Genomic DNA, 24,715 nt, shown 5'->3' with positions numbered 1-24,715 from the left:
CTAAAACAGCTCACCAAATCACTTGGCTTCTGAAAAATACTTTAACATGCAGAGACGAACAAGTTGTTGTTCCTCTGTATCGAGCCTTGATAAGACCCCATCTGGACTTCTGTGCCCAGCTATGGGCACCAGGGTTTCTTCGTGATAGGGAGGAAGTGGAGAGGGTCCAGAGACGAGTGACCAAGATGATAGCAGGTCTGTGGAATGAACCTTATGAGAATAGGTTGAAGATTTGTGGGTTGCAGAAATTGGACGATAGGCGAAGGAGGGGTGATATGATTGAGACATTCAAATTACTGAAGGGTTTTTATAAGATTGATCCAGAAGATATTTTTGAAAATATGACTGGTGGTGGGAGGACTAGGGGCCATGCATGGAAGCTGGGCAAGAGCGTGGTTGACAAGGGTGTTAGAGCTAGGTTCTTTACTTGGAGAGTGGTAAATGAGTGGAATAAGCTTCCAGAGTCTGTTGTGGGTGCTACAACCGTGAATGAGTTCAAGGCAAGGTATGATAGATACTGTGTGAATGTTGAATAGTTGTTCTTGACATGATGTTAGGGCCTCCCTCGATGAGTCTGTCGACTCCTTGGAGTTTCCCGGAACAATAATAATAATAATAATAATAATAATAATACTCGCAAAACCCAAGCTGATATCTGATCTGATCCCACAGCTATATTTACAATGAGATTCTGCAATATCCTAAGAGTCTCCAATTCATCCACCTCTATTCCCACATCAGTGTCTGTCACATATGTTAAAGCAGTAACCCGATTAGGATGATATACCCTTGCAAAGTGGTCACTCAGCAACTCTACTATTTTTTCTACTTTGGGATTTCCTTTGGGCTACTTGGCTAGACTCTTCTCCTAATTTGATTTTGCCTTTCTTGCCTGAGCCTTGTACTGTTCATGAGTTTGCTAGTCATCTTTCTCTTTATATACCCTTGTTAAGTTCTGAATGAAACTGAAATTTAATGCATTTTATGTTTCCTTCAGACTTAACATGCATTATCATTTCTGCAGCCAATATTGATATATCAGATGAATAAAGCTAATTGTAATTTATCAGCAACACTAAAAATTTGAGAAAATACTTATCTGTATATCGTGTTGTAGATGTTGTAAATTCTTAAATTTTCTAATGTTTAAGCTATGTTAACTTTGTGTGTTGCTGGGAGAAAGATAATCGGATTAGATACTGATGGCCAGAAGCTAAAGATATGCATCAAGTAGGACGCGCATGCAGGTTACTCCCCCCCCCCTTAAAGCACACTAGAGAGGAGTGTAGCACTAGGTGCTGGGAGAAGTAAGGTGTCGTGGGCAAAGGGAGAGAGAATGATGACGTAGAAAGGAAGCATCGGGTGTGGGATTTAAAAGGTGTTGTAGAGCAGGCTCGAAGTTTTTTTTTCTCCCCCCTGCATTGGAGAGGTCTTCGAGGTAGAGGTCCTTCAAAGGTCGTTGGAGCACGCTGAAGTGTCTATAGGCAGTTTGCCAGTCAACGAATAGCCCAGCGGAGAGGAGTTTCTGATCGCGAAACCATGCCTAGCCAGATGACCAGAGAGTGGCAAGCACTCACCTTCTTCGGTGGAGATATGTCTAGTCCAGGCCTATCAGTAGAATAACGCAGATAAAGTCAACTGAAGAAAGGACCAAGAATTGGAAGTGCTATCGAGATGTATGTGAAGGTCAATTAGTTCCCCAGCCTTTGGTAATGTAGAAACTTTGATTTGTTAAGTAATTGTGTTAAAGAAGAAAATCTGTATTTGTAAAAGGGACATTAGGTTTTGAAAGCAACGATTAATGAAAGGACTTCAGAGATTCAAAACTATAAGTTTTGAATGGAGGAATAGTATGGAGGCACATGGAGCTAATTTTTGTTATTTTATAAGTGAATAACCTTTAGCATTGTAGTGTATAAAATGCATGATTGACCTTAGATAGAATTTCCTACATGAATTGATGTCTTTACATGTTATGGGAGAATTAGAAAAGTTGGATAATTATACTCATCCTTAAAGTTATTGCAATTATATGTCAGTATTTGTTTGTAAAGTGTAAACTGTCTGATTTTTGATTAAATGTTTTTCTTTAAGTTTAATTGATGACTTGCCTGATTCCTTTTCTATTGCACCGCTCATTAAATTCGAAGCAAGGCGGGAGGTGAATTACAAGGGAGGCTACGACTGTGAATTAAGTTTTAGTTGTTTGATAAGGTTTAGAATTTATCAAAAGTGTTTAAGAGAATTAAGACAGTGTGCTAAACTGAGTTCTGGTTCCTTGATTTTGCGCTGTTCAATAATCTAGGATTCAGGGTGGCCCAGTATAATAGAAATTTTCCTTGAATCCGAAAATAGGAATCAGCGCCAGTATTGAAACAAAGGAATTGGTGCTGTCCAACGGCAATCCCTTTGTCTTCTATCCACGTACACTACTCTTAAGAATGGTTAACGGCCCAGATTGAATATTGAGACTGCTTAAGAATTTAGGTATATCAACTTGATGCGCCAAGCAAGGTATTTTATTGAAGTTAGGATAAAGAATTTATATGAGGAAATAAGTCAGGAAAAGATCATTATAAGGCACGACATATATACAATATACAAGATATTACACCCTCCACAGCATTTTCTTCTTCTGCCGCTCATGCTTAATGATATTACTCATCCATCTAATTCCTATCTGATTAACCCTCCTTACCTTAGGTTATACCTAAGGTCGTCTAGAGGATGAAATTTAATATTGCTTCCTCTAGATGACCCTTAACTATATCCCATGCACTACTAACATTCTTACCCTGCAGTGTTTTATGCCATGGCAGAGATTTAAGCTTCTTTCTACGCTTGTCATAATCACCTGCCTTGTAGTTCCACATATACCCCTTCTTGACAAAATATTCCTCATGTTTTACAATCTCCCAAGTCAAGACTGCATGACGTCTACTCCAAACATCTGGAGTATAGATCTCACAGTACTCATCTATAAAAAGGGAAATGAAATGTGAGAATTACAGATGAATTCCCCTACTAAGGTTCTAGGTAAGATTTATGAAAGTATCCTTGAGGCTATGAAAAACTGTCGAAGAGAAACTTTGAGAAGAGCAACCTTTCCAATAGGTTCTTGCAAATAAAGAGCATTACTGTTACCTACTGTGCTATAAGGAAGAAATAACTGCTTTGAAAACCATTTATTTTTTAATTTTACACACACACAGTATTTCTCAAAAAAGTAATAACTATATTTTTTAGCCGAATAAGAAACTCAAAGAGTTTCATGCCGAATATAGTAGAAACTATATAAGTTCGGCGATTCCAAGCGTAAGCAAATACCTGGATACTGCAGCAACCGACCCTAAAGGTAGTGCAAGCTGAGGCAACTCATGTCTAAGGTGGAGCAAGCTCCGATCACTATTCTTGATATTTACCCATAATGTGAACTTAGCTCCTAGGAGCTGTATTTCTGTTCAACATTATGAGAGAAGGTCACTACCCAGACCGGTTTCGACCTTTATTGAGGTCTCATCAGTGAGTAGGTGGACCTAGTTAATATCAAGTTTGTAGCGAACAGAACTTGCAACCCTTCTATGAGTATTGCCGAGAGGTGTCCTAATAAATTATTAGATATATGTATGAAGAGCCAAAAGGCTTCAATTTGGCGACATATGACTTGTTTAAGTTAAGGGATATTACATCCCAATCGTTTCTTAGCCGAATATAGTAGAAACTATATAAGTTTGGCGATTCCAAGCGTAAGCAAATACCTGGATACTGCAGCAACTGACCCTAAAGGTAGTGCAAGCTCCGATCACTATTCTTGATATTTACCCATAATGTGAACTTAGCTCCTAGGAGCTGTATTTCTGTTCAACATTATGAGAGGTCACTACCCAGACCGGTTTCGACCTTCATTGAGGTCTCATCAGTGAGTAGGTAGACCTAGCTACAAACCTGATATTAACTAGGTCTACCTACTCGCTGATGAGACCTCAATAAAGGTCAAAACCGGTCTGGGTAGTGACCTTCTCTCATAATGTTGAACAGAAATACAGCTCCTAGGAGCTAAGTTCACATTATGGGTAAATATCAAGAATAGTGATTGGAGCTTGCTCCACCTTAGACACGAGTTGCCTCAGCTTGCACTATCTTTAGGGTCAGTTGCTGCAGTATCCAGGTATTTGCTTACGCTTGGAATCGCCAAACTTATATAGTTTCTACTATATTCGGCATGAAACTCTTTGAGTTTCTTATTTGGCTAAGAAACGATTGGGATGTAATATTCCTTAACTTAAACAAGTCATATGTCGCCGAATTGAAGCCTTTGGCTCTTCATACATATATCTAGATAACTACAGGGTGTTCGGGATAAATTTGACATATTTATAATTAATTATATTTTTCCGTAAGTTACATGTATTAACACACACTTCTCTTCATTTAAAAGTTTGGACCCTTCTTCATTCATATACAAGATGTCAGAAAGGATGGATAGCTGGAACCCACCTGAATCATGGAAGAGAATAACTTGTATCATGATGATTCGTGCCCGCCATCAAAATAAGGATATTACGACTGCTGCCCAATGCTCCCTGAATACAGTAAAAACAATCAGGCATGAACTAGAGACTTGCAATGGTGACTACGAGGATGTAGCAAGAAGAAAGATCCCTAGCAGACGATCTGATTGCGTTCGTACAGCAGAATTCCTCGCAAATCTGCAGGAACAGGTGTTGAAGAACCCTGGCATTGGAATTCGGGCTTTGTTCGTGGAGTTGCTAACTGTAGTCAAGCCCTGGATAACAAGGGTAGCCAATGGTAGGCCGTATGTATGGCAGCAGGATTCGGCCCCTTGCCACACCTCTGGGAAAAGTCAAAAATGGTTGTCTGAAAATTTCTACGACTTCACCAGTCCAAATGTTTGGCCTCCAAACTCCCCAGACCTTAACCCCATGGATTATTTTGTATGGGGCGCAGTTGAAAAAGACACCAATCGCACTTCCAGTAATACAAAAGCCCAGTTAATGGATAAAATTAAAACAGTTTTTGCGGCCCTTCCCAGGGAGACTGTAGCATCAGCTTGTTCGAGGTTCCGAAGCAGAATTGAAGCTGTGATCGATGCTAATGGTGGTTATTTTGAGTAAATCTTGTTGATAGTATTGTAATTAACTCTGCCTGTAATGTTTTTTTGTCAATTCATTAAATTTAATAGATACAAAGAAGATTTTCTTTTTCCTTACGAAACTGTCAAATTTATCCCGAACACCCTGTATATATATTCAATTATCACATTTTTGAACAACCACAAACACTCTATAAGAGATGGTAACTGCAGAAATAAACCAATGAGCAAAAAGATGGGAGAGTTGGAAGAGGTCTGTTAAGATGCTCAACATTAAACTCATGTTAGATGCTTAATGGAACAAAACAGCACTGAGAAAGGATTAAAATATTATTTAATTCATCCAATATTTTGTCTCCGTCAATGAGACATTGTATGGGAATACAATATCAGACGTAACACATACACACAAAGGCAACACAAAACTAAGTGAAATACATAGACAAAAGACTAGAGTGCTAACTAGGTGGAGCACCCTCTGTGGGCACCTGTTTACAGCCTAGGGTGTAAAATAGGATCTTGAAGTATTAGTGTTTCCCATACTTTTGAAGTTTAATGCAATCATATTTATTTAAATTAAGCTGATTTCTGAGAGCAGCTACAGATTCCAAAAATAGTCTTTCTCCTCTAAATTTACTGTGATGGAGCATATCTGCAACACCCAAATGACCATTTGTCATGACTATGGTCACTGGACCATATACACCACACCTTATTTAATGGCTATAGTTCCCACATTATTCAAAAATCATCAATCCTTTTTCCAATTCTTGACTTTCTCTTCAGAATTTTAGTAATACCATCATCATCCCTATGTCTAAGGCACTTCAGAAAAAATAGCCAGAAACTTAAAGAAATACAATCAAAAGCTTGCTATCCTTATACATTTTACTAAAGATCAGCTCCCTCCTCTCTCTCTCTCTGGCTAGAGTATATAAAGTGCCCTGTTCCTGGAAGTTGGTCTACTAGAGACAGTCAGGAAGATCAGTCAACATTCACATGGAAGAAGACAAAAAATACATCTGCAGTCAATCAGGTCTTGCAGATCATGCTCCTTTTTCTTCTTGCTTGGTCTCCTCAGGTCTGAGGACTCGTGACCCTAACCACAATGTCTTTCCATTTCTTTCTGTCTTTTGATGCAGCAGTGGCCAACTCCAAAATAAGTCCAGTAATCTTTTTAATCTGGTCCAACCATCTTGGACTTGGGCATCCTCTTTTTTTTTTTGTCCTTCCACTTTACTTTGGATCATAAGTTTTTCCAGGCTGTCATTTTCACATCTTGAAATGCAGCTAAAATATTTGAGAATTCTTTCATTTACAATGTCACATAGCTGCCTCTTGATATTTAGGTGATTTATTACACTTTCATTACATCTTTTGTCCATTCAGGAGACTCTCAACATCCTCCTCCAGCACCACATCTCAAAACTATTTATCTTGTCCATATCTTTCTTGCTGAGTGTCCAAGATAAAGGAAAATCGAAAACACCAAGCTATTGAACAGTCTTGATATAGTGGTGATAGAAATGTTCCTGTCTTGTTGAACCACTGCTGACCTCGCTATAGTAATTCTTTTAATTTCTGGTTGACATCTATTCTTAGTGCTTATTAGAGCTCCAAGGTAAATGAATTCATCCACCTTCTCGAAGTTGATATTGTGGGCAAAATTGTAATTTTCATCTATGGCCATGTGCTTTATTTTATCATGATTAATTCTTAAATTATATTTCAGGCTTTCCCATTTAATGAGGGACTCCTTTTAAAGTTCTCCTTTGCTGCTGGCAATAAGAATAGTATCATCAGCATACCTAAGATTATTTATGTTTTTGCCACCAACTGAGAAACCACAATCGTATCCATTAAGTGGCTTTCTCATAATGTATTTTCTCCATAAAGATCGTATAGATCAGGGGAGAGCATGCATCCTTGTCTCACACCTTTCTTGATGTCGAACCATCCATCTTCAATGCAGTCTGATTCGCCTCATAGAGTTGATCCCAGAACACTTTATATACCTTTTAGAAGGTATATAAAGTATTCTGGGATGCCCATCTTACTTAGTATTTTCCACAGGGTCGCCCACCCGACAGTCAAATGCTTTAGTGTAATTAATGAAGCATGCCTATCATATACAAAGGAATATTAAATTCTGGAGCCTTTTCAACCAAGTGCCTTAGATTAGAAATTTGATCTCTGATTCCACGTCCTTTTCTAAAATCTCTGCAAGAAGTTCTCGACATTGTTTAAATCTTTCTTTAATAATATAGAGAAGAATTTTGCTTTCACATGAGATCAAGGCTATAGTTCTATAATTATTGCATAATTATTTTTTGTTGACATTTCCTTTTTTGTGTATTGGGATAAAAGTGGATTTTACCTAATCATCAGGCCAATCTCCTGTCTCCAAGATTTTATTACAAATTTTTCTGATGATTTCAGTTCCTATGAGTTCTAGACATGCAAGAAGTTTTTATATAAGTATTAAGTATTTGGTTGTGGCCCTTTTCTGCTATTTTTTTTTTAGAGCTTCTTCAACCTCTTCTTTTAAAATGATTTTGATTTGAGCAATCTTCAATTTCTCTTTAATTCATATGTTGTTGATAAAGTTGTTTTTATCTTTAATACAAAGTTTTTTGATGAGGTTAGATAACTTGCAATAGATCTGCCTATCATCTTCTGTTGAAAGTCCTTTTGACTTTGTTAAGTTAAAGGGTTTAACTTATCAACCTCGCCAGAAAAAAATAGCCGTTTGGCTTTTCATCCTTTTGACTTTATTTCTCTTCTTTTCTCGATTTGTTTCAGAGATTTATTTGATATCCAGGGTGTGTTGATTCTTGATTTTTTGGGCAATGTTGACTTTGCAGTTACCAGTAATATTATTTTGGTTTTATCCCAAAGTTCTTCTGGGGTCGTTTCATCAGTGTAATTCCCTAGTTCTAGAAATTTATTTTCCATTTTAATACTATGTCTCAGTAATTCCTGTGAAGTTTAATCTGAGTGGATACGATATGTTATTTGTTTTCAAATATATTTTCACATCAGCAATGAGGAGTTGATAAGAGACACAATCAGCTCTGGGAAATGCTTTAAAATTTTTCATCATAGACCTCCATCTTTTGTTAACACAGATGTAATCAATTTGGTTCCTTGGTCTGCCTCCAGGTGTATAGTCTCGTTTGTGTTGCTCAAAGAAGGTGTTTGTTAGTAACCATAAGTTCTCTTGCTATACAAAAGTCAATCAGTCTTTCACCTCTTTCATTTTGGGTGCCCAGTCCGTGAGATCCCAAGACTGTCTTGTTGTGGTCTTCCATCCTTTTTCCATTTGCATTGAAATCACCCTTAATGATCAAAATGTTGCATCTATGGCTAAATTCAGTGTTCCTATAGAAGAGGTCAATGGTCTCTTCATCTGCATCACTTGTAGGGACACAAATTTGTAAGAGTGTGATTGGTATTGGATTACAGTCAATTATCCTATGAGGAAATTTCCTTGAGAAAATTATCCTATTGTTGATAGGGTTGTAGCTCAACACTGATTTGCAAATACATTTTTTGACCATTATTGCTACTCCATTTCTGCTTACAGAATCAAATCCAGCAAAACAAATGGTATTGCCTAGCTGTGCTGTAAAGTGCCTCTTGTTTTCCCAATGTGTTTCAATTCCTAGTATAACGATGTTTAGTCTTTTCATTTTGCACTTGGCTGTATGTAGTAGTCCTTGTACATTCCAAGTACCAATACGTGTAATTTTCCTTAATTGGTGCATTTGGTTATAGTTGAATTGTGGCTGACAAAGGTATCAGTTCTTCGAACATCGGCAGGTGTCAAGATTGGGAGTGCACGTTCCTTTCCCATCTCTGCCCAGAAACTACTCTACTATCCTCTCATGGTTGTCATGGGAGGATAGTACAGTGGTTTCCCCTTGCCTTCTCTACCACAGAGCTATTGCCAATAATGCTATGCTCCATCACAGTAAATTTAGAAGAGAAAGACTATTTTTGGGATTTGCAGCTGCTCTCAGAAATCAGCCTAATTTAAATAAACATGGTTGCATTAAACTTCCCAAAATATAGGAAACATTAATATTTCAAGATCTCACGTTACATCCTAAGTCGCCAACACAGAGGGTGCCCCACCTAGTTAAGACTAGTCTTTTATCCACATGTTTGTCTTAGTTTTGTGTTGCCTTTGTGTGTGTGTGTTATGTCTCATTTTTAGTCCTTTTTCAGTGCTGTTTCACTCCATTAAGCCTCTAACATGAGGCTCTCTCAGCACTTAAGCCTTAACACATGGTTAAACATATGTATATTTAAGTTTCATGTTTGTTAAGAAATAGGTAGTACTTTATTACAGTTCTCTTTAAAAATAACAAACAGAAATAAGGAAAAGAAAGTAATGCAATCACAAAGCTTCCCAACAAAACTATCTACAAAATGAGCATTAAATAATTTAACTTACCTCCAATGTCTTGCTGCCAGTTCATTTAATGTTTCTGAGCAAAACACCAATAACACTAAAAATTAAAAAAAAATAAATAAATAAAAAATTTAAAAAAAAATGGATAAACCAATGGAGATTATGATGTAAACTAGAATAATTCAGTTAAGGTTTTTTTTCTTCCCCCCCTTTTTATTTTCAATGTGGTACCACTTTTACTTGTAAATGGTATCTCAACATGCACCAGAAGAACTTTTCCTAAAGATTTCTATTTAGTATGAAAATTCAGTGGTCTTAGCATGCAGGAGGTTATCCATTGGGGGGGGGGGGGGGAGTTTCATTTCATTCTGAAAAACAGATGGGTCTGTCTTCAAGTGAATATGAAAGTAATCTAGCTGGAGAAAACTTCCACATCCAAAGATTACAACCCTCAGCTGTTCAAGCAAAATGTGAACAGATTCCTGCTTTTTTTTCTATTTCTCTTGCCCACACACAGCACTAATGTACTATAATATATATTAAAAAAAAACAGACGGTAAGGAATGCAAAGAAAAGACTTCAATCATGTTGTGCATCCAGTTAATCCATCCAAATATTAAATGAATTAGGGTTGGCTGCTAATTCAGGACTTAACTTACCAAATGTTATTCTATTGCTTATAGCACACAAATAACACGACAATCGAATTTTGGGGCAGCTGGAGCTTTGTCTAGTTAAACAAGGTTCCTGCAGTTTTATTAGGGAACTAGGATAAACACAACAGCAAAAAGTCCACTAATATAACAATCTCATTAAACAGAATTAAAGATAGACACCGTCAATCTAAGCGTCAACAGAAAAAAAGGTACAAAGGCTTAGGGTACTGGCAACTATTTATTTTAATTATTTAATGGTAACATCACCATAAGAGCAATATAAATATGAGCTTCTAATACTTGTAATGGCCTCTATGTAATATTGTAGTTTATTTTTCACTTAATCCGGTATGAAGGGGTTGTCTAGCAAGTGATCTGATAGTTCTGACTTATAACAGCAACACATGTATTATGTTCTTCAAAGAGGAAATTTTTCCAACTGTCCATAGTAGGCTGAGCTGCAAGCACAAGCCATTGTATACATGCCTAGATGCCTAGATATATGTTAAAAAGATGGGGGGGGGGTATCCTTGGGAAAATGAATATCAGTTGATAGTTTGATGTCAAGCTTAAAAATGGTATATAGATTATTTAGCACTTTGGCTACCTCTCTGATGTACCCTTAATATAGATGGATAAGAATAGTTTTGCTGTTGTTATATATATATATATATATATATATGGGAAGGGATCAAGATTTTATTGATTTCTGATAGCAACTGGCTAAAATGTAACAACAACTCCTGTGGCAGGAGCTGCTTCATTCAAAAAAGATCCCCAATTATTATTATTTTTTTAATATGAGTCTCACTTACAAAAAAAAGGTTGTAAGCCTATAATACATTAGTACTATAAGCAGGTTAAAGATCAGATAATCTGGAATCCTGTACTAGAGACTAAACTGAAGGCCTTGAATAAACATGGTCTCACTCCAAATGATGTAACTTTAGTATCACCTAAAGATTTCAATAAACATCCATGCCACAGCAGGATACAGTGTGTTGGCTTAAAAAATAAAATAAAATAAAATAAAAAAAGAGGGGGAGGGTCCTATTCCAGTTCAAATCCAGTTGCTTGTATATTTTTCCTTCCCATAAGCCAGCCTGGTTGGCTGAGTGGTCTGTGTATCCGCTCTTCAGCCAAAAGGTTGCAGGTTCGAACCCAGGCATGGGCATGGATGTTTGTGATTGTGAAAATACTAGTGGTGGTAGTGGTTGGCAGTAGATGGCATTGGTATAGATGAAGGTAGCTGCGGTTTGTTGTAGTTGGTGAATTGAGTGGTGGAGACAGATTTGTAGAGTGGGTACACTTCCTCGATGAGTCTTTGGACTCCCTGGAGGTGTCATATAATAATAATAAACAAGGAATCTGAATAATTCAAAACTGTCAAGAAGAATGGGACTTAATAAGATCAGGAATCATAGTGATACAGGAGTGAGCACATCTGAAAAGATAGCCCAAGTACTATAATGCTCACACCACAAATCTGCAACTTATCCATTCTCCAATTCTCTAAACACCATCTTTTAACACATCCAAGAGCATAAAGTGCCACATGCCAGCAACTCAGCCTATAATAGACAGGCAGGAAAATCAATCAATCCCCCCCCCCTCCGCTCTTAAAGAACATTCATTTAAAATAATTAAGAAATGTATACACTACCATCATTTTGACAAGTCAGGACTGGCAAACCATGCTAGGCACTCCTTCACATAGAATTAAATGAACAAAGCTACACACTACATAGCAATTCTGCTACATTGGAAGTTTATTTTCCACTTGGTTAGACTATAATAAATTTAGTTTAATCCTTTACCCAAGTGTAGGCAAATAAAGTTTGCACCTGAAGTATCTTAGTTTATATTTAAGCGAATCTGTGTTTATTATCATAATATTAAAAATATTATAATAATTACTACCTGTTCTATACATTTGCTACTGTTAACTATTTTCATAGTGTTTATCTTTTCCTGGTAATTTTTATACAAAATTTGTCATAGCAGTTATTTAATTTGAATAGGGACCCTTGAAAACTTGTAGCAGATTTATTTAGGAGGATATTATGTATAAGCTTCATAGCTCAACTGGAAACAACACTGTGTTCGGTTGGAAAAACCTGAATATGAATACCATCTGTATTCATGTCTGCAAAATTATTTTATTTAAGGCCAGCATGAAAAATGAAACTCATTAAATCTCAACGTGTATGGCTGCATTAATTTACAAAAAAATTGGAAGACAGTCATTTTGTAGCTGCCTTCAAGTCAACAGTTTTTTTTGTCTGATACAATGTTAAACTGTATCCACAATTACTTAATTATAAATTTATTTTGCTCCTGGGGAGCTGTGAATTGTTATATCACTAAATAATTAAAATGGGTACAAATGCTATGTTGACATAAATGGTAGTACACAAGTTATATCCTAAATAACAAATGATTTAAAAAACTACTTCTTCAATGGAAGCCAATTTCAAGCAAGGTGAACAACAAATTTCAAAATGCAACTTAGCTACATCTGTAATCCTAATGAAGTTGCCAGCAGGGAAGTGGTTTTCCCTCCTCAAGTAATTAGAAAGAGCAGCTAACAAAACAGAAGATTAATAAATTAAATTAAAATTATATAAAGTTATCACTGTGCGTGATAACAATACATGTCGCAAGAACAACATTTTATTTGTTGAGATATTTATTGTAATTTTCATGAAAGTTCATTTCTTTTTGGTTAAATGATCTGATTAGAGTTTACCATATATCTGGTAGGATTAGGCCTTGATTCTTATTTAAGTTACCTGTTGAACGGGCGACTGTAGCAGCTTCTTTGAATGTTCTGGAATGGTAGTTCTCTTCTATGTAGGGCATATGACTCATATCCCATTCAATATTATGGTTGGTAGAGCAAAATGGGAAGAAAGGCCTGATATATCTTGTCAGTTATTTTTTACATAGCCTATGTGTACTTTCTTTCTTGTTTCAAAACTTCTAGATGTCTGTCCAATGTAATTGATACAGCATGAACGGGGTATGCTTTAAACTCCAGAGTATTTGTAGAAAGGATGGCTATCTTTTGGTGATCTTATAAACTTTTGAATGGTCTCAATAGATTTAAAGGTTACTCTGATATTATATGGTTTTAGAAGAAGAGCTAATGTTTTGGATATGGTACTAACAAATGGAATTGTTATAGAGCTGATGTATTGGGTTTCACCTCGTCTTTGCAGTATGTCATTAAAGAGAATCTTGTTGATGATTCTTGTAGGGTAGCCATTTAGGGATAGATCTCTGGATATTTTCATTAATTCTTCTTGTAAGTCCGCCAGGGGTCTGTGGTACACTGTATAGCTCTTTTTTTGAGCATATGGATAATGCCCGAGTTTCTGGGATATGTGGTGAGACGAGTCGAAATGGAGGTAGCGTCTGGTGATAGTAAAAACAGAAGATTTTTTAAAAATTTTTTTATTTTTAATCTGAACAGAAGAACAGAAAATGAATGCCAAACTTATTTTTTTATGTGATTCTCACTCAAGAAATATCGCCAAAAACCTATAGTACAATAGTCCCAACGAGTGAGATATTTTTTGCTATTTTTATTTATATATATATATATATATATATATATATATATATATATATATATAGTACAATAGTCCAATGAGTGGGATAATTTTTTTGCTACTTTTATTTAATTTATAAAACATGTCCACACGCTTAGCCTAGTGGTTGTGCGCTTCGCAACCATATGCATGGGGAAGGAGTGTCCTAGGTTCGAATGCCATTGGTGACGTGAAGAGCTCAAGGATCTTCCTCAGCCATAGCCAAGTTAGCCCAGTCTTGGGTATGGGCAGTAGGGTTTTTTCCCCCCAGTTTAGCTGGGTTTTTTCATCCTGCAAGCAGGCAAACCGGCCCCCTGAACACATACATACACAGCCTACAGTCATGAATACCTCCAATAGGGATGCAGCAGAGGAGTGGAGTGCCGGCTGCATTATTTTGCTGTGACTCCTCATTAGGAGGAGACCCAACCCATCTGAATCAGATGGAAGGGAGAGATAGATAGATAGATAGGTAGATTTGCATAATCTGAACTCTGCTTCGAAGACCAAACACAGAACTTTTTCCAAGCTGCTTCAGTCCTCCACTAAGTGAAGCAGTGTTCTCACACTAGATGATGAAATTCATTACCCACCTAAAGAAATTTATGCCCACAGCCTGTCGGTTGAAAAGTGGATATACTAACCACCTGGCAGACCAGACTAGCAACATAAAAATGTTTTGCACAGCTTTTAGAAAAAGAGCAAAGCTAATAATGATAAAGGGCATAATGTCTCATCATTCTTCTATCTGAACTATGGAGGCACTCTGTACATTAATTAATACACATAATAATAATTATTATTCTGTAATGATAAAGAGTAACAGCAGAAGGCACCATAATTGAACATGAAATGACTACTCACACAAAAGGAAAAAGAATCCTGCTTGGAAATTGCCATGATTACGGGTTACTAATGTAAGAACTGTAACAATGGCATGAAACACAACTAAACCAATCAGCCATGGTTCTGTCCAATCAACCTATACATTAAAAATAAATTATTCTAATTACTTTTTTTTTGTTATGTTTAATAAAAAACAAATGTAGAAGAAAATGATTAGTTAAACTGTTAAACTTAAAATGTCTAAGCAAAAAGTATACCTATCAAATCAATTTAATGCAATGCAATTTTTTTTTTTTTTTTTTTAGCAATATCAGCTTTAGGACTGGATGGGCTAAAGATTACATAATCTAGAAACACTGCTAAATAAACTACAATTTTTTTTTTTGCCTGCAATTATTATTGTATTTAATTTTCTTTTTTATTAATGTAATAAATAACAAAATTACACAATAACCACAGTAATAAACTTTAATGAAAGTACGGATATTTCATACTAAAAATAACAATATATCATCAATGTGTAGAAACCATAAGCAAATCAAAGAACAGGAATACAAGATACATACAAAATTGATTTACCAATTAAAAATGGTTGCTGTGAGCTAGAAATGAATACACTAATAAATAACATTAGAACGTCTCCATGCAGTTATCCTAGTGGCTGTGCACTTCACAACCATATGCCTGGGGAAGGAGTGTGCTAGGTTCGATTCCCGTCGGTGACGTGAGGAGCTGAAGGATCTTCCTCAGCCATAGCCAAGTTAGCCGGTCTTGGGCATGGACAGTAGGGTTTTTCCCCAGTTTATCCTGGGGTTTTTTCTTCCCGCAAAGCAGGTAAACCAGCCTTGAGAACTCAACACTACAGGACATAGGATACCCAGGGGGGGGGGGGGGCTTAGGGCTGACCACCTTATCCTGTGAATGGTTTGAGGTCCGATGATTAATAAACCCTCGACACCGCAAGGTAAAAGAGGGTAAAAGGAAGATAAAATGAGATAACATTAAACTATTTTTGATGTTTACATAAAATGAGAATCTCCCAAACTTTTGAGAGAGAGAGAGAGAGAAAATCATTCCAATTTAGGTTAGGCCAATGTAAAAGAGCTCTGCAACCTTCTTTGAAAAGGCATTCATATTTAAAACTGCTTCTATGGAGAATTTGAGCTTCATCCCACCGGATACTGTGTTTAATATCAATACTATCTGTGCAAGACCATACTTTTGAGGTTTCATGTAATATTGATGTTCATTAATTCTTTTTTTTTTTTTTTTTTTTTCATAGAATGAAATAGAATAGAATCTGCCATTCAGTATGTCAAATTACATTCATATGGAATTTGGTAAATACCAGGTAAAGATAGAGGCCAGATGAGAAATTTTGTTGATGGGAAAATATGCAGAAATATTTCAAAATTCTACCAATAGGTTCAGAAATACCAGAAATATAAGGGAATGGAAGCCTGCAGACACTGTTGAAAAATACTTAGGTGTTGAAACTCAGGAGTCAATTATCTTCTGGATTTGATGAGGATTGTAACCATTCAAGTTTTGAAAGTGAGAAGTTCTTGTTGTAAGCTTGAGGGAGAGGAGCATACATTATGGGCTCTATTAATTAATGACTTGATAACACCAATTTTTTTGAGGTGTGATGAGCAGACTTTTGATGAATGTATCTGCCAATAAAGGTAGGTTTGCAATAAACACTGGTTGACAAAGTACCGCAGGCTATGCTAGTATGAAGGATGTCTAAGAATGGTAAACTACCACATTTTCTTTTTCCATGGTGAATTGAATTGTGAGGCTATTGATCCAATATAGGAAAGTGGTAAGTTCATTTTCATAATGAGGCCAAACAGTAAAAACATCATCGATGTAACGAAATCAAAGAGGGTTGGGGAGTTGCTGCTTCACTCTTTAGAAGCAAATTACCTCTATGTGATTTATCTACTAATGAATTTTATATACTGTTTTCATTAAAACAACAACAAAAAAAAAACAACCATAGATCTATTTCAATAGAGGATAAAGGAAAAGCTGTAGTGATAATGGATCAGGCTGACTATGAGAGGAAGATAAGACTGTCTTTTATAGGATACCTCCACCTATCAAGAAATTACTTATTATTAATATTATTATTATTAGCATTTGACTTCCATGGAGTTAGAGACTCATTATGGGAGGAACACACTATTGCATACAATGCTCATCCAACCGCGTCTTAAACTGATTCAATGTATCTACATCCACAACAATCTCAGGCAATGGATTCCACTCACCAACCACCCTCCATGCAAAGAACCTACTCCTCACTCCTCTGTTCACACCCTCCTTATACAGTTTCCAGCAATGGCCTCTTGTTCTACTCTCCTCTCTCATTCTATGAAAAATCTCTTCCATGTCTACCCAATAACAACCTCTGACCAGCTTATATGTCTCTATCATATCCCGCCCCCACCTCTTCCTCCTATTCACGAGGCTCTACAACTTGCATTCTCTCAATCTGTCCTTGTACTCCACATTTCAAAGACCAATGACTACGTTTGTGAATCTTCTCTGGATTCTATCCAACATATTCTTGTCAGCATGAAAACCCGGCGACCAAATCTGTGCACAATAATCCATATGAGGCCTGATCAAGGCCTTATACAATGGAATCATAACCTCTATTTCTGCATGTCAGGATCCTCTGCATCATTGCATTATCTAATGTGACATCTTCAAAATTTGTGCAATGTGGCCCCTGAATTTCAGATTCTTGTCCACTATTACCCCTAGATCTCTCACTCCTCTACTTCCATTAAAGTTTCCCCACAAGTGTATACTTTGCATCCCATTGTTGCTTACCAAATCTCAAAACCTTACATTTTGCAACACTGAACTACCTGCCCATTCATGCAATCCTCTTGTAAGGCATTAACATCTGCTTGACTGTGCATTGCTCTCCCCGGTTTTGCATCATCTGCAAACAGTAAAAACATCATCGATGTAACGAAATCAAACTGAACATACAAACTGAACAACAATGGTCCCAAAACTGACCCCTGCATCACACCGCTGATGACCTTTCTCTTTAGGGATACTGCGCCCTATATACAACTTTCTGATACCTATCCGACAGCCAGTCAATGATCCAACACAGAAATCTGTTATCCAATCCCTTCTGTTTAAATTTATTTAAGAGCTTGTCATGTGGCAGTTTACCAAAAGCTTTTGCAAAATCTAAGTACACCATTGTATATGCATGTCCCCTGTCCAAGGTATTTGTCACCCTGTTATAGTACATAAGTTAGTGAAACATGATCTCCCCTTAACAAACTCATGCTGATAACCATGGAGAATACTGCTGTTATCAACCCATTTCTGTATCCTACTTCTCACCAATCTCTTCAGGACCTTCACCACAACTCCAGATACACAGACCAGCCTATAATTTGAAGCTACAGCCTTATCACCACCTTTATGCAGGGGAACAATTTCACCCCCCCCTTGGAACCTGTGCTGTTGTAAGACTCTTATTAAACAGGCAAGCCAATGCTACTGCCAATTCACTGGAATATTCCCTTAAGATGCATGGTAATATGTCATCAAATCCTATTGCCTTATTAACATCAAGTTTATTTATTTCCTCAAATACCTCCTGTTCACTTACAATCAAGACATTCCCTCCTATGTCCTCTACACCTATGTTCCTCATGATTCCACCCTCATCAGGATGAAACACCCTTATAAACTGATCACTGAATACCTCAATGTCTTCTGCAGCAGTTACCATTCTACCACTTTCATCCCTTAACTTCATCTTACCATGATCATTCTTCCTTCTACTTGCCACACATCTAAAAAACTCTCTAAGATTTTTCTTTGCTTGATTTGCTAATTTCTGCTCATACTCTACTTTTGTTTTCCTTACTAACTGAGTCACTCTCCTGGCTTGTTTTTTATATTCTTCATGTGACTGATTATTACCATTATTCATCTTGTACTTCCTCCAAAGTACTTTCCTTTTCCAGATTTCATTCTTAAGCTCCACATTCATCCATTTTACACCTAACCTTGTTCAGCCTTTTGGCCTATGGAATACAATCGTGCATTGATGCTGTTATATATTTCTTTGTGAGTTTCCATGCAGCATTTATTTCCTTACCGCTGAACTCCTCATCCCATATTATAGCTCCAAGCTGTCTCCTAAGCTTGCCATAATCACAGGCCTTATAATTCCACATATATCCTTTCCTCACAAAAGTCTGCATCTGACTACCCACAACATAGGTGATTACTTCATGATCACTTTCACCAACGATTACATCCTCTGATGAAATGATGAGATCTAAAACTCTTGATCGTCACATGTCCTTCTTTACATGCTGCCTGAGATAGTTATCTCTCAAGAACTCGAAAAATTCATTTTCCTTATTCCCAAATGCTATCTCTTCATTCCAATCTACACCACCATAATTAAAATAACCCATAATAATTACCCTTCCCTTGTTCATTAATCAAGTTGTTTATACATTTCTTCATCACCACCTTCCACATTCCCAGGCCTATAGCAACATCCAACTAAATATGTCTTCCTCTCAACCTCCATGTTAAACCACACCGCCTCATAACCATTGCTACTAATTCCCCCTTTCATGTCTACCTTATGTGGACTTAATTCCCCTGCTATCATCAGCAGCACTCCCCTCCCTTCCTGTCCTTTCTATCTTGCAAAAAATACTGTACCCTTCCATTTCTATTCCTGTTATGATATCATCTTCCTTCAACCATGTTATAACCCTACAAAAATAAGTTCCTTTATGAAGTTGCTAGCTGGGATCAAAATACTTTGTATAAGTTATGCACCAATTTTGGAAGGATGCCTCATTTATATGGTCTCCCAAACAATTATAAAGAGGATTGAAAGAAGGTCCAGTAAGACCTATTGTCAAATGTATTGGCTGTCCCTCCTCTAGAATTGCTAAATTTCTTTCATGTTTATTAACTGCCCATAATGGACAATCAAATGCATATTCAAATACAAGAGTCAGATACATTAGCCAGCTTTGACACTGTATCCTTCTTTATTTACCAACATTCTGTTATCTGATGTTATTAGTTTACTATATGATGATTTCCAGTTTTTGAATGTGTTATGTAATTAGGATGTTTCAATGTGAAAAACAAGATCTATAGACAGGTTGAAAGCACTGCCATGGGTAGCCCTGTGTTTCCACTTTTGGCAAACTATTTTTCTGAACCATCTGGAAGATACCTTGTTCTCATCCATTCGTCCCCAATCCTTTTTTTGGTTTCATTACATCGATTATGTCTGGTATAGTATTGACACTAAACATATCTGGTGGGATGAAGCTCGTCTTCTCCAGAGAAGCAGTTTTAAATATGAATGTCTTTTCAAAGAAAGTTGTGAAGCCTTTTTACATCAGCATAACTCTAATCGGAATGATTGTGTCTCTCCCAAAAAGTTTTGGAGATTCTCATTTTATGTAAGCATCAAAAATAGCTTTAATGTTATTTATTAATATTAATTTCTAGCTCGTGGCAACTGTTTTTAATTGGTAATCCAACTGTTCTATGTACCTTGTATTCCTGTTCTTCAATATGCTAATGATGTACTGTTATTTTCAGTAAGAAATATATGTACTTTCATTAAAGTTGATTACTGTGGTTATCATGTAATTTTGTTATTTATAGTTATGCCACAGGTACCTTTAAAGATTAAACCATAACTCCCTTTCTCAACCTTTCGGACCACACTCTTTCCAAACAGGAATCAGACATTTTAAAAAAAGGTTTCAACTTTGCCATAGCCGTAAACCATCTTTCATAAGTTGGAAAAAAAGCACAAATATTTAGCATTATGGGAGGGCTAAACATTATCCAGAACCTTTTTTTTAGGGAATAAAGATTGCTTTTTCAAGCTACTCTGAGTCTTTAGTAACATATCCCCTGGCTACCACCTAAAGACTTTCATAAACATCCATACCAGAGGGTAGTATGAATCCATAATCTGTTGATTTAAAAAATTTGAGATATTATCCTAGACAAGCAATACAAAAGCATGCATACTTTTTATTTTTTATAATTATTCCATACACTAAAAGAAAAGACTCTACAGCAAATCAGTGCTATGGGGAGTGAGAAAGAAATCTATTGATATTTTTCTTGAAGAGCTGGAAGCTGTAGTTCTCAGGAAATACTTTATGAGAAAGGCTGTTCCACAGGACAGATTTAATGGAATAAATGAGAAAGAGGATGAGCAGGTTTAATGTGAAAATGGCATATTGGGTGGCGGCTACTGCTGCTACTCTTCTCCATGCAGTACAAATGATAATGATACCCTTCATGAGCATGCCAAATATACTTAGAGACCCATAACCTCTATTTCCAGCATTTCCAACTCGGTTAAAATGATGGCAATGCATGCTAGCTTCCACACACTCAAAACTGTCAGTAACAAGTCTGAAAGTTTCCTGGTCAGCTGGTGTGTAATCCTGCTGCATTACACCACCATTTTGTGCCTGAAGAGGGAGTCCTAGTATTGGTATGTGGGAAGCACTGTCAAGACCACATCTTCTGCAATCAAGAATAGTTGGTTTTGTATGGGTGTAATGTCCAAAAGTCTATCTAGTCCTACTAAATGTCTCTTCCGTTATCCTTTCATCATATTTGTATTCAATAATGAAACACACAAAACAAACAATGATAGTGTCAGTGCAAAACAAATTAAACCTCCCCAGAAAATCACTTTCAATAAGAACAGATCAAACAAAATGCACAAAACATGCAGGAACAAATGATTTGAAAGGGGAGAAATATGCAATGAGAGAAGATATAAAAGAGCTGTTGCAAGAAGCAAAAGTGAACAGTAAGGAAGTAAGAACTGTGAGTCTGCTGACTCGGAATGATAGTACAGAGTTGAGAAGATTGATTAAGTTCATGAAAAGATTGTACAGAAAGAATATGGTTCATTTTTGTATGGAATGAATTTCTTGGATGAAAAAACTTATATATACTTGACAAGATTACATTTAAATGGTTTTGGAGTTAGATGTTTGGAGAAATTGCAAAACCAGGGAAATTAGAGATATTATGAAGGGTGTAAACGTAAAAATAAATTTTAAAAAATTACAAAAAATATATAAAATTGATAAAAAAAAAGAAAAAAAAAATTCCTTAGTTTACCAATAACCTTTCATGGGTGGGAACCATATATATAAGACTAAATACAATTTCACAGGTTTCTGATTCAAATGGTGGTGATGACATTATATAAGGGTAACTGTGGGTATAGGATGTTGAAATACATGCATGATATACATGTATGCCAGAAGTATAAGAAATAATAGAGGTGTTTTTGGCATTAATTAGCTTGACTTGGCCAAAAATTATAAGCATCGGTGAGACCTAGTTGACAGAAAATGATATAGTCACAAGGATAGAATGTAAAGGGTATTGTACTTTCAAGGAGGACAGAGGGATTAGGACTAGGAGGTAGTGTATGGCTGATGATAGCTGAAGAATTACAACCAATAAAATTAGAAGTTCAAGAGGATTTTAGGTCTGGGGGAGAGGGTTCATATGACACTGTCTGGTGTAAGATGGAGGCAAATAGGACAAAATATTTTATTTAAAGTAAAGAGCCAATAGGCTTCATTTCGGCAATGTAAAACATTATTTAAATTAAGGGAAATGAAATGAAGCCTATTGGCTCTTTACTTTAAATAATTTATGGGTGCACCTTTTTGACAACTCGTATAGCAGAGTATATAAGTTATTTTCGCTATACCCTTAGTATTATACTTTGGTCTAGCTACTCACTGATGAGACCTCAATAAAGATCGAAACCAGTCTGGGTAGTGACCTCCCACCATAATGTATAACATCATACATCTCCTAGGAGATGAGTTTTACATTATGGAAAATACTAAGCATAACGATCAGAACTTTCTCCACCTTTGCAACGAGTTGCCCTAGTTTGCACTACGTACTTGAACTACGTGCTTTAGCTTACGTTAGTAGTCACCGATACGTTTATAGTTCCTATATTCGGCATGAAACTCTTTGATTCCGATCTTTGAGTTTCTTATTAGGTTTTAAAACAATGTGAGATTTAATATCCCCTTAATTTAAATAATAGGACAAAATATATTGTCGAGTGCTGCAAAAGACCAGGGAGATGTAGATGTGCTGGAAGCTTTTTCACTTTGTTTTACTATAAATTAAAGAAGCCAAGAAATTATATTCTTGGTTTAATCCTTTATACAAGTGTAAGCAAAGTTTGCATCTGAAGTATTGTCAGGACTGGGCAACTTGCATATAAAGGCTAATGACTTCACATCACTTGCTTTAGTATCCCATAATGCAAAACACATATCCATTGAGATGCATAATGATATGCATTATGGGAAGGGGTTACCACCCAGACTGGTTTCAACCATCTCAATAAATCATCTGGCTCCCACTCTCATCAGTGGGAGCCAGACCAGAGGTGATACCAAGGTTGAAGTAATGTAGAAATCATATTTCCATATACGAGTAGCCAACAGGTATCACACTTTATTACTAAAATACTCTAGTCCACGCATTTAGCTGAATGGCTATGAGCTTCACAACCATATGCCTGGGAAAGGAGTGTGCTGGGTTCGATTCCCGTTGTTGAAGCGAGGAGCTTAAGGATCTTTCTCAGACATAGCTGGTCTTGGGCGTGGACAGCAGGGTTTTTCTCCCTAGTTTATCTGAGGTTTTTTCTGTCACAAACAGGCAAACCAGCCCCATGAACACACACATACACTACAGTCAGAAATACTTAAGACCCAGCTATAGGTCTGATTCGCCAAACTATGCCGGTCCCGAGCCCGGATAAAAAAAAGGGGGGGGGGGATTGAGATGGTGCTGTACCTTCCTGTGAAAGGGACTTACGGCCATTGTGTCATTATACGAAACTAACTAAAATACTCTAGATTAGAGATAAATGGAAGTCTTTTTGGTTATACTATAAATTAAAGATGCCAAGAAATTATAATCTTGGTTTAACCCTTGATCCAAGTGCAAGCAAACAAAGTTTGCACCTGAAGTATCTTCCGGACTGGGCAACTTTAATATACAGGCTAATGACTAATAACAGTAATATGACTTCTGCATTACTTCAACCTGGTGTCACTTCTGGGTCTGACTCCCACTGATGAGACCTCAATAAAGGTCGAAATCGGTGTGGGTAGTGACCCTTCCCATAATGCTGTGCATTATACACGTCTGAAAGGATATGTGCTTTGCATTAGGGGATACTAAGGCAAGTGATGTGTAGTAGTATTCTGTCAAATGCCTTTGCAAAATCCAGGAGAATCATCATGTAGCCATTTCCATTATCCAACTCAGCTGTTACTATATTATAAAATTTTAGTAAATTACTAATGCATAACCAACCTTTCAGAGAGCCATGTTATCCTTCATAGATATCATATTCTTATCCCATTCTTGAATTCAAATTTTTCCAGTTCTTTTGCCATCAGACTTGAGATGCTGATTGGTCTACATGGCCAATATGATACATTATGTGTATCATATTGGCCATATAGATCAATACACGAACTTCCATCCAAACTTTTTTAACCTGAAGTGTATAACCTTACATTTTGTAACGTTTTGACAATCATTATTCTTTGCCCACAGTGACAATTTATTTAAATCATCCTGCAGGATATCGACATCACCTTTTTTAGCTATTGCTTTCCCCAGTTTTCATCTATCTCAGATCATCAATCTTTGATGGGTAGTTACCTCACTTAAAAACAAGGCCAACTTACTGCCATCATTCCTCTCTTCCAATTCCTGCTCTTATGACCTGGGTGAAGTTCCCTACACTCCACCAAGAACAGCTCTCATAATCTTCCAATAAAAAGAAATCAAAAAAATCCTCAATAACCTGAACTCAAATAACACATCTGGTCCTGATGGTATCCCACTAAATTAATGCCCCAGAACACCTATCCTGTATTGCCTCTTCAATCAATCTTATTCAACTAGCATCTACCTACACCATAGAAACAGGTCCACATCCAGCCCATCCCAAAGAAAGGTGTTAAAGTCA

General features: G+C 36.7%; 1 protein-coding gene across 2 annotated transcripts in view; it reads right to left on the bottom strand.

The window, feature by feature from the left end:
- Positions 1 to 24,715, bottom strand: part of Tmem18 (transmembrane protein 18) — a 66,719-nt gene that overhangs the window by 25,831 nt on the left and 16,173 nt on the right. The window contains exons 2-3 of one of the 2 annotated variants that reach the window (XM_090391898.1): positions 14,644 to 14,761; positions 9,573 to 9,627 (exon numbers count right to left, since the gene is read on the bottom strand). In XM_090391898.1, coding sequence (XP_090248024.1) covers positions 9,573 to 9,627; positions 14,644 to 14,761 — 173 coding nt within the window. The remainder of the gene's footprint in view (positions 1 to 9,572; positions 9,628 to 14,643; positions 14,762 to 24,715) is intronic. The other variant, XM_090391899.1, reaches the window with a different exon arrangement.

This window comes from Typopeltis vanoorti, chromosome 4 (genome assembly GCF_054136105.1).
Source record: "Typopeltis vanoorti isolate ZY-2024b chromosome 4, IOZ_Tvanoo_1.0, whole genome shotgun sequence".
Lineage (NCBI taxonomy): Eukaryota > Metazoa > Arthropoda > Arachnida > Uropygi > Thelyphonidae > Typopeltis > Typopeltis vanoorti.
Note: the sequence above shows the minus strand (reverse complement) of the source record. Positions and strands in the feature narration are given on the sequence as shown.